This window comes from Macaca thibetana, chromosome 16 (assembly GCF_024542745.1).
Source record: "Macaca thibetana thibetana isolate TM-01 chromosome 16, ASM2454274v1, whole genome shotgun sequence".
NCBI lineage: Eukaryota > Metazoa > Chordata > Mammalia > Primates > Cercopithecidae > Macaca > Macaca thibetana.
Genome location: NC_065593.1, coordinates 18,974,777 through 18,990,748, shown reverse-complemented (window position 1 = coordinate 18,990,748; position 15,972 = coordinate 18,974,777). Strand labels below are relative to the sequence as shown.

Genomic DNA, 15,972 nt, shown 5'->3' with positions numbered 1-15,972 from the left:
TATGAAATAAATTCCTTCATTTTACTCCATTGCACTTAGACATACCATATATTTACTTCCCCCATCTCTACCATATAATATAACCCCCTTGAGGGAAGAGATATTTTGTTTATTAACATATATATCTCTAGTACCTGAACAAAGTCTGAAAAAAGTAGATGGTCAATTAAATGTTGAATGACCAAACGGAACTTGTTGGGGACTCTATTAAATACAAATCAATTAAACTAAATTAATGTACTTTCAGTCCAGAGAAAATGTTGCAAAAAGAGTTATAGAAGAAACAGAAGGCATCATGGTACATCCCAACCAGGAGCCTGCAGTGATAGCTGGACAAGGGACAATTGCCCTGGAAGTGCTGAACCAGGTAAAATAGCCGAGTTCTTCCTGGTTAGCTACTGGTAAAGCTGTTGGGCTATATTCAATTATTTTATATGTACACATTAAATATAAAATTGCTTACTAATAGGCCCATTTACAGTTTTTATTCTTTTCACTAAAGGTTCCTTTAGTGGATGCACTGGTGGTACCTGTAGGTGGAGGAGGAATGGTTGCTGGAATAGCAATTACAATTAAGGTGAGCAACTTCTGGAAGATTCCCTACTTCAAGCAGAGGATTTATTTTACATCATAAATGATTTGTATACACGTGCTCAAAATTCTGCACACATTACCATTCCTTCCCCTTATTCCTTTGGGACTTGAGATGAAGGGCCGTCTCTGCCTCACTACTCCATTTACTATTTTTTTTTTCTTCAAGACAGACTTTTGCTCTGTCACCCAGGCTGGAGTGCAGTGACACGATCCTGGCTCACTTCCACCTCCACCTCCCCGGCTCAAGCAATTCTCCTCTCAGCCTCCTGAGTAGCTAGGATTACAGGCACACGCCACCACACCCCGCTAATTTTTTTGCATTTTTTTTGCAGTAGAGACGGGGTTTCACCATGTTGGTAAGGCTGTTCTTGAACTCCTGACCTCATGATCTGCCTGCCTTGGCCTCCGAAAGTGCTGGGATTACAGGCGTGAGCCACTGCACCTGGGCTATTTATTATTTTTAGTATTTTTATTTTTTTTAAGAGATGGGGTCTTGCTATGTTGGCCAGGTTGGTCTTGAACTCCTGGGCTCAAGCAATCCTTATTCTGGCCTCCCAAAGTGCTAGGATTACAGGTGTGAGCCACTGCACCTGGCCAACTCTCTTCTTAATCCATGACAATTTTACAGCACAAAAGCAGTTACCATAAGTGACACCATCAGTCTTTTCCCTGAATTCCATGTCATCAAGCTACTATCCATACCAAGAGGCTACCCTTTTCTCAAATTACCAGGAGAATCAGATGCGATCCAGGCAATGGAAGGCTAGTATCAGACATATAATTTATTTATAAAGTGCTTGAAAATATTTTCATTATATCCATAAAATGAAAGGCTCTTACTTGGGCAGAAATGTATTACTTATTGTTCCTATTTTCTTTTTTTTTTTTTTTTTTGAGATAGTATAGCTCTGTTGCCCAGGCTGGAGTGTAGTGGTGTGATCTCAGCTCACTGCAACCTATGCCTCCCGAGTTCAAGCGATTCTCCTACCTCAGCCTCTCAAGTAGCTGGGATTACAGGTGCCCACCACCATGCCTGGCTAATTTTTGTATTTTTAGTTGAGACTGCATTTCACCATGTTGGCCAGGCTGGTCTCGAACTCCTGACCTCAGCTGATCTACCTGCCTTGGGCTCCCAAAGTGTTGGGATTAAAGGCATAAGCCACCACACCCTGCCCCTATTTTCTTTTAGACATACAGGCAATGTTGTGGTTTGTTGTAAGATGTCTTAATATTCCTCTTCCCAGGCTCTGAAACCTAGTGTGAAAGTATATGCTGCTGAACCCTTGAATGCAGATGATTGCTACCAGTCCAAGCTGAAGGGGGAACTGATGCCCAATCTTTATCCTCCAGACACCATAGCAGATGGTGTCAAATCCAGCATTGGCTTGAACACCTGGCCTATTATCAGGGACCTTGTGGATGATATCTTCACTGTTACAGAGGATGAAATTAAGGTAAGGCTCCAACAGGAAAAGAAATAACAAAGCATGGTATAACTTCTTAGGCAGAAGAACCTTCTGTTAGGAGTAGCAAGTGACCCACGGGAACTTGACAAGGTAACTTCATGACATGGGAAGGTACCCTAGATGTATTAATGACAACCCTCTTGACAGAAGCAGAGTTAGAATTAAAGAAAAGCTTTGGGAAGCATGTATACACAGTGATAAGAAAATTCAAACTGGACATATATTCTCATCTGACCTTTATAAGTAAACCAACTAGACTCCCCTTTAACTAATTCCTACTCCCTTCCATATCAACAGCGTGCAACCCAGCTGGTGTGGGAGAGGATGAAACTACTCATTGAACCTACAGCTGGTGTTGGAGTGGCTGCTGTGCTGTCTCAACATTTTCAAACTGTTTCCTCAGAAGTAAAGAACATTTGTATTGTGCTTAGTGGTGGAAATGTAGACTTAACCTCCTCCATAACTTGGGTGAAGCAGGCTGAAAGGCCAGCTTATCAGTCTGTTTCTGTTTAATTTACAGAAAAGGAAATGGTGGGATTCAGTGTCTTTAGATACTGAAGACATTTTGTTTCCTAGTCAGTCAACTCTTAGTTATCAGATTCTTAATGGAGTGGTTATTTCATTAAGATTTAATAGTTTTTTTGGACTAAGTAGTAGAAAAACTTTCATACTTAACTGAGACATTTTGTCAAGGCTAAAAAAAAGTCTTGCAAAATGGGGCAGCAGACTGACAGGCTGACATAGAAAATAAACTGCCCAATCACAACTTGTGCCTCCCATCCCTGACTACTGGCTGGCACCAGTAAGAAGGAATCTCTTTGAATCCATTACTCCATGCCCTCCTGAGGTACTACTGAAAAACTCTCACTTTTCACCCAGGGTACTGGTTCTGGTACATATGGATCGTAAGTCCATTTGGGGAAAACTCGTTTATAGAGGTTCATCAGTACTGTGTCTTGAGATTTTAGCTTCCCATCAAAGCTGCATTTCATGTGGCCATGGGTACCTAGAAAGAAAACAGAACAAGTCAGTCTAATTAAAAGTAGAAAATTTTAAAGCAATGACTTCCAACCCAATAGTCATTTAGCATCACTGCAGAAACGTAGACATGGTCCCAAATCCCATGTTTCCTTACCTAAAGGCTCCTTGATATGTCCTCTCCGGCCCCACTTTGTTCTCAGTTCCACTGGTTTAAACCACAGCACATCCTCTTAGAATCAAACACATAAAACACCAAGATGAAATATTTACCCACAAAATGTAAACCCAACCTTCATACCACAAAGGCAATCAGATCCCATCCTCCTCCTTCATACCTACCTCTGTTGAAGAACATGTAACGTACTACTGCCATCTTAGTAAAAATTTTGAAAGGATGACCGCTCAAAACGACTCTCTTGATGACCATTCTGTCTGGATCTACTGACATAAGATGGCCTGTAGCAATGAGGCTGTGCATTCCTAAAGCACAAAAGCAAAGAAGCTATTTAGGAATTTATAGGCCAAAGTCTTCATTTATTGCCCCAGTCCATCTAAAGACCCATGTAAGAGCCTGGTTTGTCATCCCTGCCCTAGCCCAATCTGAGGCTAAGATTGGTAAACTGCTAAGTCCACACTTAACCTTGTCAATAGGTTCTTGAAAACTTGTACTTGAAGAGAAATGATGTATAACAAAACCGTATTTTTTCTCATCAGTTGTTACAAGGAAAGGATGTTGAACAAAAGGCAGTTATTTGAAGACTGGCTATACACTGTTTCACTTAAAACAACGTTAAGTGAAGACTTACTGTATTTTGAAAACCATCATTACCTTCTCCATACCATTTGGCTCCCAAATCTAAATACAGAAGAGAAAACAGTGTTCATCCTATTAAGGGCCTGCAGGGTCTGTTCATCTCTGTGGCTCAACTTACCATTGCTTTTCTGCTTGAAAAGCAGCACAGATGCAGGAGGAAAAGTGATTGGTGCATAGACTGTCACCACCAGGGCCATGTCAGCAGTCAGGAATCTCTGCAATTTATGTTTGTCCGCTGCCATAAGGGTTAAAATATGAAAACCAAAACCATTTTGAGAAACCAGAGGCAATAGAGGCCTGTGAAAAGCTGGATTAGTGCAACTCTTAAACCTACGGCAGCTTCTACTTCTCTAATCCACCAGTTCTCAAAAATTTTCTCTGCCTCAATACACCTAAAAGATAGTCTAGTCCTATCAGTAACTTTTTTTTTTTTTTTTTGAGTTTGAGTATCGTTCTTGTCACCCAGGCTGGAGTGCAATGGCGTGATCTCAGCTGAATGCAAGCTCCGCCTCCCGGGAACAAGCCATCCTCCTGCCTCAGCCTCCTGAGTAGCTGGGATTACAGGTGCCCGCCACCACTCCCGGCTGATTTTTGTATTTTTAGTAGAGACGGGGTTTCACCGTGTTGTCCAGGCTGGTCTCGAACTCCTGACCTTGTGATCCGCCCACCTCAATCTCCCAAAGTGCTGGGATTACAGGCATGAACCACAGTGCCAGGCTGTATCAGTAACTTTTTAATTATTTTGAGATGGTGTCTTGCTCTAGTTGCCCACGCTGGAGTGCAATGGCACCATCTCTGCTCACTGCAACCTCCACCTCCCAGGTTCAAGCGATTCTCCCACCTCAGGCTCCCGAATAGCTGGAATTGCAGGCGCCCGATCAGTAACTTTTTTATCTGGAGTCAGAATCTTGGAGCCTAGACTGTATGTGATGTTCTACCTTCAATGTAGCTTTCATTAAAATATTTAAAGGGCAGTGGTGTGAACACAGCTCACTGGAGCCTCAAACTCCTGGGCTCACTGGCTCAGGCAATCCCTCTCGCCTCAGCCTCCCAAGTAGCTGAGGCTGCAAAGCACATGCCACCACACCTGGCTAAGTTTTTTAAAAATTTTGGCAGAGTGCAGTGGCTCACGCCTGTCATCCCAGCACTTTGGGAGGCCGATGCAGGCGGATCACCTGAGGTCGGGAGTTCCAGACCAGCCTGGCCAAGATGGTGAAACCCTATCTCTACTAATAATACAAAAATTAGCTGGGCATGCTGGTACACGCCTATAATCCCAGCTGCTTGGGAGGCTGAGACAGGAGAATCACTTGAACCTAGTAGGCAGAGGTTGCAGTGAGCCAAGATCCTGCCACTGCACTCCAGCCTGGGCAACAAGAGCAAAACTCCATCTCCCCAAAAATGAAATTTTTTTTGTAGAGGCCGGGCATGGTAGCTCATCCCTAAAAATCCCAGCACTTTGGGAGGCCAAGGCACGTGTGCAGATCCCTGAGGTCAAGAGTTTGAGACCAGACTGGCCAACGTGGTGAAACCCCATCTCTACTAAAAATACAAAAATTAGCTGGGCGTGGTGGCGGACGCCTGTGGTCCAAGCTACTTGGGAGACTGAGGCGCCAGAATCATTTGAACCTGGGAGATGGAGGCTGTAGTGAGCTGAGATCATGCTACCGCACTCCAGCCTGGGTGACAGAGCTGGACTCTGTATCGGGAAGAAAAAAAAATTGTAGAGACAGGGGTCTCACACTCCTGACCTCAAGTGATCCTCCTGCCTCCGTCTCTGGAACTAAGACTTTGATTTAGTTCCAGTTCTAAGCATCTGCCTTTATGAAATAAGCAGAGAAGTAAATAAAGTTTTATGCACACAGATCTAATTTAGAGCAAAACATTAGAAATAGCCTAAGTCCTCACCTGTAGAAGCTCAAATAAATATCAGTACATCACATACACTGGAATATATCCAAATGACAATAAAGCATTAAAAGTCTCATAAACTAATTAATCTTATGGAAAATTGATCAAAATTAATTAAATGATAAATGCAATGTTTAATACCATATTTACAATTACAATCCAAATTCTGTTAAAAAAAAAAAAAAAACAGAGATCCACATGAAAATGTATAAAAGTGAATTTTCTCTAAGATAATTGTACTTTTACATTATTCCTTATTTTCCCAACTGTCTAAAATATGAAAATAGTTATTTCATCCTAAAAAAAAATCAAAACCATTTTGAAACAATAAAAAAATGATTGGCCAGGTGCAGTGGCTCACGCCTGTAATCCTAGCACTTTGGGAGGCCAAGGCAGGAGGATCGCCTAAGGTCAAGACCAGCCTGGCCAGCATGGTGAAACCCTGTCTCTACTAAAAATACACAAATTAGCCAGGCGTGGTGGCAGGCGCCTGTAATCTCAGCTACTCGGGAAGCTGAGGCAGGAAAATTGCTTGAACCTGGAAGGCAGAGGTTGCAGTGAGCCTGGATGGCACCATTGCACTCCAGTTGGGCATCAGAGTGAGAGAGACTCCGTCTCAAAAAAAAAAAAAAAAAAAAAAAAAAAAGGCCAGGCACACTGGCTCACGTCTGTAATCCCAGCACTTTCGGAGACCGAGGTGGGCGCATCACCTGAGGCCAGGAGTTCAAGACCAGCCTGGCCAACATGGTGAAACCCCATCTCTACTAAAAATACAAAAATTAGCTGGGCATGGTCGTGCGTGCCTGTAGTCTCAACTACTCTACTTGGGAGGCTGAGGCAGGAGAACGGCTTGAACCCAGGAGGCGGAGATTGCAGTGAGCCGAGATCATACCATTGCACTCCAGCCTGGGCAATGGAGTAAGACTCGTCTCCAAAAAATAAAATAAAATAAAATAAAAAATAACCAGGCCGGGCGTGGTGGCAGCTCACGCCTGTAATCCCAGCACTTTGGGAGGCCGAGGCAGGTGGATCACAAGGTCAGGAGATCAAGACCATCCTGGCTAACACGGTGAAACCCCGTCTCTACTAAAAATACAAAAACTTAGCTGGCGTGGTGGCGGGCGCCTGTGGTCCCAGCTACTCGGGAGGCTGAGGCAGGAGAATGGCGTGAACCCGGGAGGCGGAGCTTGCAGTGAGCCCAGATCTCGCCACTGCACTCCAGCCTGGGCGACAGAGCAAGACTCCGTCTCAAAAAAAATTAAAAAAAAAAAAAAAATATATATATATATATATATATGAATAAACCTTAGCTTTTTTGGTCTTCAATTCCCCATTCTAATGCCACAAGTGTTGGGATTATGGGTGTAAGCCACTGCACCACTTCACCCACCCTAATACCCTTTTTACAGAGCTGCCAACTTCTACTCAAAACCTGCTCTGGAACAAATACTCATGGCAAAAAAGCCTCAGTATCACACAGAGGTTGCATCACTGGGATGCTTCAGACAGGTTCAGACATTTTGAGTAAAAACATCATTGGCTCTTAAGCCAGAGTACTGAAAATACCTCTAATCCAGAGATGTAAGATTTTGAAACCATATTCTGTACCCCTCCACAAGTCAGTTTCCCAAAAGACAAGATGGACAAGAACCCAGGTTCCCCACTGCTAACCTGCAGTGTGCTGAGAGAATAAAGGTGAGGCTCGGAAGCGCCTGAATCCACAGTGGAATATGAGCTCTTCTTTGGCTTTCACGGGTTCAGTGTTGCCAGGGTCACGCCTCACCACCATATTCAATACTGACATCTGGGGACCAAGTAAGAAAAATAAAAATCTTCATAGCCTAGGAATACAATTGCCTAAACTGAAAGAAGGCAAACCAAACTAGCAGATTCAGACTCATTCTAAGAACTGACAATGCTAATTAATGGGGAGTGCAGATGCTGAAACACAGGCTCATCCTTTCCCTCCACCAATGACTGGCATTTAAGCCAAACGTAGGCTGATTGGAGCGTTCAGGCGCCCTTCAATGCTAACCTACCTTCCTGCATCTAACAGAAAAGAGCTCAACATCTGCCACACAAAAATCAGTGGCCTTCAAGGCATTCACTCACCACAATCTCAAAACCACACTCATTCAAGCCCCTTCTTCTTGAGCCCTTACCAAAACCCATCAAAGAACTATCACATACCCCCACAACATACACAACTACTGGCCACCAAAAGAAAAGAGATCTGCACTTTGGCACAAACTTTTTTTTTTTTTTTTGACATGGAGTTTCACTTTTGTTGCCCAGGCTGGAAAGCAATGGCGCAATCTTGGCTCACCACAACCTCCGCCTACCGGGTTCAAGCAATTCTCCTGCCTCAGCCTCCCAAGTAGCTGGGATCACAGGCATATGCCACCACGCCTGGCTAATTTTGTATTTTTAGTAGGGATGGGGTTTCTCCATGTTGGTCAGGCTAGTCTCAAACTCCCGACCTCAGGTGATCCGCCCACCTTGGCCTCCCAAAAAGTGCTGGGATTACATGCGTGAGCCACCGCGCCCAGCCAAACCTTTATTTATTTATTTATTTATTTTTTTTTTTTTTTTTGAGACGGAGTCTCACGCTGTTGCCCAGGCTGGAGTGCAGTGGCGCGATCTCGGCTCACTGCAAGCTCCCGCCTCCTCGGTTCACGCCATTCTCCTGCCTCACCTCCTGGCCTCCCAAAATTTTTTTTTTTTTTTTTGTATTTTTAGTAGCTGATCTCCTGACCTTGTGATTAAGTGCTGGGATTACATGCGTGAGCCACCGCGCCCAGCCAAACCTTTATTTTAATGGCTGCCAACCCTTGTTCAAAATCTGGTCTGAAAAACACACTTAGAGAAGTCTCAGAATCACCCAGAGATTGCATCACCGATGTTTCAGACAGGTTCAGACAACATGAATAAAACCATCACTGACTTCTCCATTATTCTCCAATTCCTAATCATAAAGGGAGACTTTCTGCATCCCAATGAGCAAAATGTTAGTCATACATAAACAAAATTTTAGACTGTCAGAAGCAGCTGCAAAGTTTCATAACCTCCCATTTTCATACAAGACACTAATTTACCTTCTGTTCGTGAGGTAGTAAAGAAAATGCAATCAAGGGTGCTCCTTGCCTGAAGCACTCAACCACTGAGACAGGGACTTCAGAGACATGAAGTGTGACATACCAGCCAACCTGCCATAAGAAAGCAGAAAGCAATCATGGAGTTACCCTTCAAAGTCCCAATAATGAGGAAGCTTCCTCCAAATATGCTGAGTCTCTCAGATGACCTTTTTAAAGCCTACACTCACCCTTCAAGATGCTTCACTACCCAGATCACGCTTTTTCATTTAACATAGTTGATACCTCTTTGTTCCCAGTATCATTCTACTCAATGACTCAGGGGCTCCCCTAATCCCCCAATGCAGCATATTTTCATGCCAAGAGAAGGAATAAAGTAGGGAGCATGTTGACAAATGAAAGCAACATACAAGATGAACAAGGAGGATAGATACCTCAGCTCCTTCAACCTCTTTTTCTTCAATCTCTTTAAAAATGCTTTTCCTAGTATTAGTAAAGTTCTGAAACTGAAATATCCGAGCATAATCTTGAGGAAGGTTTTCCTTCGGATCCCATGGAGATGTCCGGAAGCTCTTAAGCCCTCTGTATTTCTGAAATCTAGGATATTGAAGATTTTAAAGAAATTAAGTCAGATTTATATGGTGCTATACAGACTCGTCACTGCTAAAATGGCTAAGGAGCTAGCTGAAAAGAACTCCAATCACTCTCTCTCCAAACAACCCAACAGCTTCAACCAAGACCACACTCCAAAACAGCTTGTAACGAGTTCTATCAGAACCAAACCCAAGCTTCCCATTGACAAAAGACAAAGTATTTACAGTGGCTCCCTGTTACCTGTCAGGGAGCTTTTTAACCTGACAAAAAAGATGCTTGGTAATGGCCTGATATAGTTCAGGTGTGTGTCCCTGCCCACATCTCATACTGAAATACAATCCCCAGTGTTGCAGGTGGAGCCTGGTGGGAGGTGACTGCATTAGGGGGGAGATTTTCTCATGAATGGATTAGCACCATCCCCCTTAGTGAGTGAGTTCTCATGAGATCTGGTTGTTTAAAAGTGTGTAGCACCTCCTGCCTTGCTCTCTGGTTCCTGCGCTGGACGTGTGACAAGACTTGTTCCCCCTCTGCCTTCTGCCATGATTGTTTAAGGCTGCCCCAGAAGCTGAGCAGATGCCAGCACCATGCTTCCTGTACATCCTGCAGGACCATGACCCAATTAAACTTCTTTTCTTTATAAATTGCACAGTCTCTGGTACTTCTTTATAGCAATGCGAGAAAGACCTAATACATAGCCTTACCTCCCTAATATCCAAAGTTAATTCACTGGCTTTAGTCACACACCCCCAGAACAGATATAATCATCTACATCTTCACTCTTCTACTTCCGCTATTCTACCCAAACCCCCTAAAATCTCCAAACATTATATAAGTCAATTGAGTATTGGCTCCTTTGGGAAGAAGTATTTGCTAATTAACCTTAGTATTTCTCCTTCATCAAAGTCCTGTAACGTTACTCTATACCACAGTCTAGAACTTGATTATATATGACCATTTCCTGTATGTATGTCTTGGCTTCCCATATTAAACGTTAGCTCTTCAGGAGCAGGAAAAATGTGTTTCTCTTCTTTTGCATCACAGTGACACAGCTCTGAGCCAAGTTTTTAAAAACCTATTGATTTAATTTAGACTTGTTGATAAACTTGTTGACTAACCGAATTCTAGCAGCCACATCACGGGGGGTGTCCACTTCATCTGGAAACATCTCTTCCAGTCTTTCTTGTTTATATTTCTCCAACATTTTTGCCTCAGCTTCTTCATCCACTTTCTCATCATACAGATCATCATGCACAGACTCCCCGACAGTCATAGTTTCATATTCCTCCTCTTCTTCTTCACTACTCTCATCCTGTAGAATAAAGGATTACAGTTATTTCAGAAGAAATCCACACCTGTCTCTACCCCAAAGGCCAATAAGCTAAGAGTAAAATAATTGTACTAGATCCCTATTCCGAACCAACATAAATTCTAATACAGTCTAAAGTATAAAAACAAAAACCTCATTCCTGGCAACTAGAGTCATTCCTAAGAAACTAACCACACACGGCCGGGCGCAGTGGCTCATGCCTATAATCCCAGCACTGTGGGAGGACGAGACGGGCGGATCACGAGGTCAGGAGATCGAGACCATCCTGGCTAACACGGTGAAACCCCGTCTCTACTAAAAATACAAAAAAATTAGCCGGGCGTGGTGGCCGGCACCTGTAGTCCCAGCTACTCAGGAGGCTGAGGCAGGAGAATGGCGTGAACCCGGGAGGCAGAGCTTGCAGTGAGCCCAGATCGTGCCACTGCACTCCAGCCTGGGCGACAGAGTGAGACGCCATCTCAAAAACAAACAAACAAACAAACAAAAAACTAACCATACACACCCCTCAAGATCACAATTGCATTTTGCCTTACATTTGGAGCTAGATGCAGAATTGGCCTAAGGCTTCATTTCCTTACCTGAGATTCCTCCTCCATAAAATCCTCATGTTCCATATCATCATATTCATATTCATCTCCTTCCCCACCACTTTGGCTGCCACCATCCAAAATCCATTCAGCCTGGTAACTAGATGTTCCTTTGGGGACCTTCTTTACCACCTTTGAACTTTCCTTCAAGAAATCTGTAAAAGCCCAAACAAATTAAGTAAATTATAGACTTCCTTTCCCTATCCCTCTGGTTATTCTCACCTAAGCAAGGTACCAGATACTGCTGCCAACATGGGAAATTCTGGCAGACACTGTAAATAGAACTGACTACTTCCAAATTTAATTCAGCTGCCTCACAACTAGCAATACTTACACAGCTAAATAATCCCTGCAATGAATGCAAAGTTGTTTATCTGTTCATGATGAAACATTAACACAAATAATTTTGTGAAATGGAACAAAGCTGTGTGTAATTTTGTTTATTGAAAACATACAGCATTTGAGGGTGAGGAGAGACTTTCAACTATACCCCCATCCCACTCTATCCTATAGGGCCCTCACTTGGAACAGCTAGAGAAAATCCACAATTCCAGGTCAGATGAATTACAAACAAGTTTACCAATACCAACCCTTTGCCTCACTCAGCTCCTCCTCAGTGGGCCAGGTTTGCTCTCCCTCCATTGGATCTGGGATAACCTCTGCTTGCAAGGATTCCTGTCTATCAGGGTCTGCCCTCATTAGGACCTTAAGGCCTTCTTCCATATCATCTACAGTATCCGTAGCACAAATCTGAAAACCAAAAGCAGGTGATAGCCAACCATGAACCAAAAATCTCCTAAATCTAATATAGTAACCAGAAAGACCCAGAAATATCAGTCCTCATGTAGAAGATGAATGCAACAGAATGCTAAAACTTGTCAAAACTTTTCAAATGGCCATTTTCTAATTTCCAGGGTATTTTAAGTCTCTGCTTGGCTCTTGAGGTCTTTCTTAATCTGCTCCCACTCCTACCCATTTATTACATACCTCACTGCCATCAAGCTGATTTTTTTCAAGGTTCAAATAAACCCTTTGATCCACCACTGTGCCTAGGTTCATTCTGTCTCTATCTTCTAGGATATTCCTTTATCCTTCTTCAACTCATAAATCACATTCATCCTTCTCAACACCTTGCTCAAGTCTGATCTCTTCTGTGAAGCTTGCTAGTCTACTTTCTCAACTTCCACTGCTGGTCCACACCTTAACCATATGCTATCTCAATCTTTATTTCACAGACGCCATTTTGTTCCAGCCCAATTAAGTTCCTTGAGGAAAGCAACCACGTCTTGAGTGTGTTCTATAAACTCAGAGCCAGTCGCAGTGCAGAGTACCCAGAAAGTGCTGGATAAATGTGATTTATCAACATATTTATAACTGACTATTGCCTTACTTCAGACTAGCAGTCTCCTCATTCACCTAAGTGAACAGACTACCTTCTCCGAATTTAAGTTTCCTTCCTGTGCCAACTTTCACATGAACATGAATTAAGAATATCAGTCTTACCTCCATTGCCATGTCTGGGTCCTTTTGGGGTTTAATTCTTCTAGGATTTAAAGGGAAAGGGTCCCCAGGGGCATCTATCTGTTTCATCTGGAAATCGCCATGTCCAACGATATGCAGCAACCTATTGACATTCACAGTCTGCCCTCGAACATAGCCTGAAATTTTCAAGGTGCCCACCAAGTTATTCTCTTCACTAGGAACAAAATCAACAGCATGGGCAAACAGGTAGGCCCGCCGATCTCGAAACGCAAGATGCTGTTGCTTCTGGTTAGCCAACTGCCTAAGCAGCATCCCTGCCTCCTGTTGAGTGTCTAACAAGAGGAATTTGTCATGCGGAAAGCGCTTCTCCACTGCTTTACTTAGCTTCTTCCTGGCATCTATTTGTTTCTTCAGTGGGAGGCCAGAAATCCCCTGGACAGCTAGTGCTGTAAGCAAAAGAGAAAACGCTTCATGACCTATTGCTTCATTACATAAAAATCCCTCCGCAGTTCACAAACAACCTAATAGCTCAGTTGCAAGCCCAGAGATCACTGGGAAACCCAACACTTAACTACCCTGAAGGAATTTCACAGTGAAATCAAACTTCATATCCTTGTTTCTCTGGGCAAAGGAGAGCCAAAAACAAAAAGACACACTGAGTGATAATCTGTAAACAATGGATCAAGTTTAATCCATATGTATACATCCCACCATCAGTTGAATATGATCCATCAGTTGTACTTCTATATAAAATGCCAGGCATAGTGCCTGACAAATTATAGGTGCACAATAAATGCTAACTCACTTACTATAGGTGGGAAGGCCCTGAGCAAAGAGGCAGGAAAGACAGTAATCGCCGGTGCTGTCCCAGCCTTCTAGTGGATCAAGAAGGAACAGGATGGTATCAGCTACTTTAGCCATGTCTAACACAGTGTGCAGATCCCCTGCAGACAGAAGACACAGTAAGAAGAGGTGGCTGGCACCAGCATATTATGCTAAAAAAAAAAAAAAAATTACCACTACTCAAACATAATAGAAAATATTGGTGTATACTCTAACCTGGCCTTGCTGATGTGAAAAACCACCGATGTTTCAAGCGGGGGCATAGCAGCATAAAGCTCTGGGTGTTTCCCAATTCATTCAAGTGTACTGTTCCAGTGTCCCTATCCTGAAGCAGCTGCATGGCCTCTGGCAGGGAAATTCTGCTGTGCAAGGGCACCACCAGTACCTGATGAGGAGGGCCATCCTTGCCACCCAGCTGTCTCTTCTCTGCCAGAACCTGAAAATAGAAAGATAGCCGAGAACATCTCAGCGTCTCAGTACTTCACGCCAGCATTGAATTTCCACTCCCACAGATGCCCCCTCTACCCACAACCAGCATCTCTCTGGTAGAAGACCACAGGTATGCCGGCGGGGTGACAGGAATTCTGACGAAAGCAAAAAATGCTAGACCTGCAGGCTAGACACGTGCTCTAGGGCTATGCTCTATCCCTGGACCCCCACCCGGTCTCATTTTCCAGTTCCAGGCAATAGCCACCTAGAACAGCAGAGAAGCCGTACTCTCCCAAATCCCGCTCCTCTCACCGCCTCCTTCTTCTGCTTTCGGAGCTGGCTGGCGCGATGCCTCTGGTCGACTCTGCTGAGTTCTTTTCTCACCTTCTTGCTTAGGGTTTTCAGTGCTAGACGGCCTGAAGGGCATATTAGAAGGGGCTGGTGTGATCGACCCCATAACAAGGTCAAGAAAAGGGACTCCTCTCCGCCCACCTTAGAAAGGGCCTTTCGCGTGGAGCCCAGACGGGAGACAGAAAGCTCAGTCTGGGCATGGGGAAAAAGAGTTAATAATGGCCAAATAGCCCTTATTCCTTCTACGCTATCTTCTTACCCTTGCCGTCCCGCTGTGCAGATCCCCGACCCCGATGCCGCCCGCCTTTATGAGCTTTATTCTGCTGCTTGAGCGGACCGGGGCGGTGAGCCGCCATGCCGCAGCGCGCGTGTACAGTCAACACTGCTTCCGGGCCAGGACGAACGCTTCCTGTCCCCTCCAAGGGGGCGGGCTCTCAGTGGGGCGGGACTCCCTGCGCCCTCTCGCGACGGTCTTTTCCAGCCACCCCAGAGCGCGCCGCGTTAGTCGCTCTGCCAAGCCACGATGGGAAGTTTTCCGACGCTGCAGTGTGTGGTTTGGAGGCTTGAAAGCGCCCGATGTAGACTCTCGAGGCTTGGGCTATTGGTCCAGCAGGGCTGTTTGTGCCCCTTGCATTGTCATTTTTTTTGCGCCATAAAGCTGCATCACATAGAAACATGTTGACTGGAAGGCTCCATTCGTGCCGAAAAGGCCTAAGCCCTTCCTGTCACCTAGATTCGGGCATGTTGCTCTTCCATTTGCAATGGCGTGTTCTTTATCACTCTGAGCAACCTTTCTTCTCCCTCAATTCCCTAGCGAGGCTTGGGAATCGCGTGGAAGACACTTCTCTCACCTTGCCCGGTTCCGTACCAGCTCACGCCCGTCCCTGTTACTCCAACCCGCGCCCCGCCTCCCACGGAGCGGCAGGGAAGGACCCTGTGGGACGTGGCGACCCGGCGAGGGGGACTGGCTGCGACCCTCCGGCCCTCGGGCTCCGGCGGCTGCGCTCCCACTAATCTTCCCAGAAACTTGGCGACGGCACGGCGACGGCCGGACGGGGATTCAGAGGGGTCACGGGGCCAGGCTGCACCGGCTTCGCCGTGGCCAGGCTCGGACCGCAGGGGATCCCGTGCCCGAGCCCCGGCCCTTTCCGTCCCGTCGGGAGAGGGAGCAGGGAGAAGTCAGGGGACATTGAGCGGGACCGAGGCTCGCTCTCAGCCGCCGGGCCGCGGGCCCCAGGGCCGGCGCTCACAATGCGGCTTCGCGCCCTCCAGCGGGAGCCGGTGCGTTTCCATGACAGCGACCCCTGTGGCGCGCGCCCGGGTCTGCCGCCCCTAGGCGCGCACGGCCTCTCCCCGCCCCGATCCCCCGTCGCTGTGCGCAACCCCCCTCCGGCTGTGGGAAGGGGCCGGGCCTGCAGCCTGACGTCTGTGCGGGGCTCGGAAGATGGCTGCGGAGCCGAGCACCGGGCAGTGGCTGCGGCGGCGGCGGCGGCGGGCCGGG

General features: G+C 45.5%; 2 protein-coding genes and 2 non-coding genes across 6 annotated transcripts in view; 1 reads left to right on the top strand and 3 right to left on the bottom strand.

Annotated features, from left to right (window-relative positions):
• The window catches only part of SRR (serine racemase), a 28,207-nt gene extending 15,344 nt beyond the window's left edge, over nucleotides 1-12,863 (top strand). For 2 of the 3 annotated variants that reach the window (XM_050763576.1, XM_050763575.1), the window contains exons 5-8: nucleotides 248-367; nucleotides 503-577; nucleotides 1,839-2,048; nucleotides 2,358-3,927. In XM_050763576.1, coding sequence (XP_050619533.1) covers nucleotides 248-367; nucleotides 503-577; nucleotides 1,839-2,048; nucleotides 2,358-2,573 — 621 coding nt within the window. In that variant the 3' untranslated portion in view covers nucleotides 2,574-3,927. Of the gene's footprint in view, nucleotides 1-247; nucleotides 368-502; nucleotides 578-1,838; nucleotides 2,049-2,357; nucleotides 3,928-12,601 lie in introns of those variants that run through there. The other variant, XM_050763577.1, reaches the window with a different exon arrangement.
• TSR1 (TSR1 ribosome maturation factor) lies at nucleotides 2,675-14,890 on the bottom strand. The gene is made up of 15 exons (XM_050763542.1): nucleotides 14,731-14,890; nucleotides 14,433-14,536; nucleotides 13,908-14,127; nucleotides 13,658-13,792; nucleotides 12,870-13,294; nucleotides 11,957-12,116; nucleotides 11,358-11,521; nucleotides 10,568-10,761; nucleotides 9,293-9,455; nucleotides 8,862-8,972; nucleotides 7,438-7,570; nucleotides 3,974-4,090; nucleotides 3,381-3,521; nucleotides 3,196-3,270; nucleotides 2,675-3,066 (listed from the first exon to the last, which is right to left on the bottom strand). The coding sequence occupies exons 1-15, from the start codon at nucleotides 14,825-14,827 to the stop codon at nucleotides 2,888-2,890; spliced, it is 2,418 nt and encodes an 805-aa protein (XP_050619499.1). The 5' UTR covers nucleotides 14,828-14,890; the 3' UTR covers nucleotides 2,675-2,887.
• On the bottom strand, nucleotides 7,220-7,314 carry LOC126940053 (small nucleolar RNA SNORD91 family). Its single transcript, XR_007720577.1, has one exon. It is a non-coding gene; the product is annotated as a small nucleolar RNA SNORD91 family (small nucleolar RNA).
• LOC126940054 (small nucleolar RNA SNORD91 family) lies at nucleotides 8,625-8,717 on the bottom strand. The gene has a single exon (XR_007720578.1). It is a non-coding gene; the product is annotated as a small nucleolar RNA SNORD91 family (small nucleolar RNA).
• Nucleotides 14,891-15,972: the final 1,082 nt, after the last annotated feature.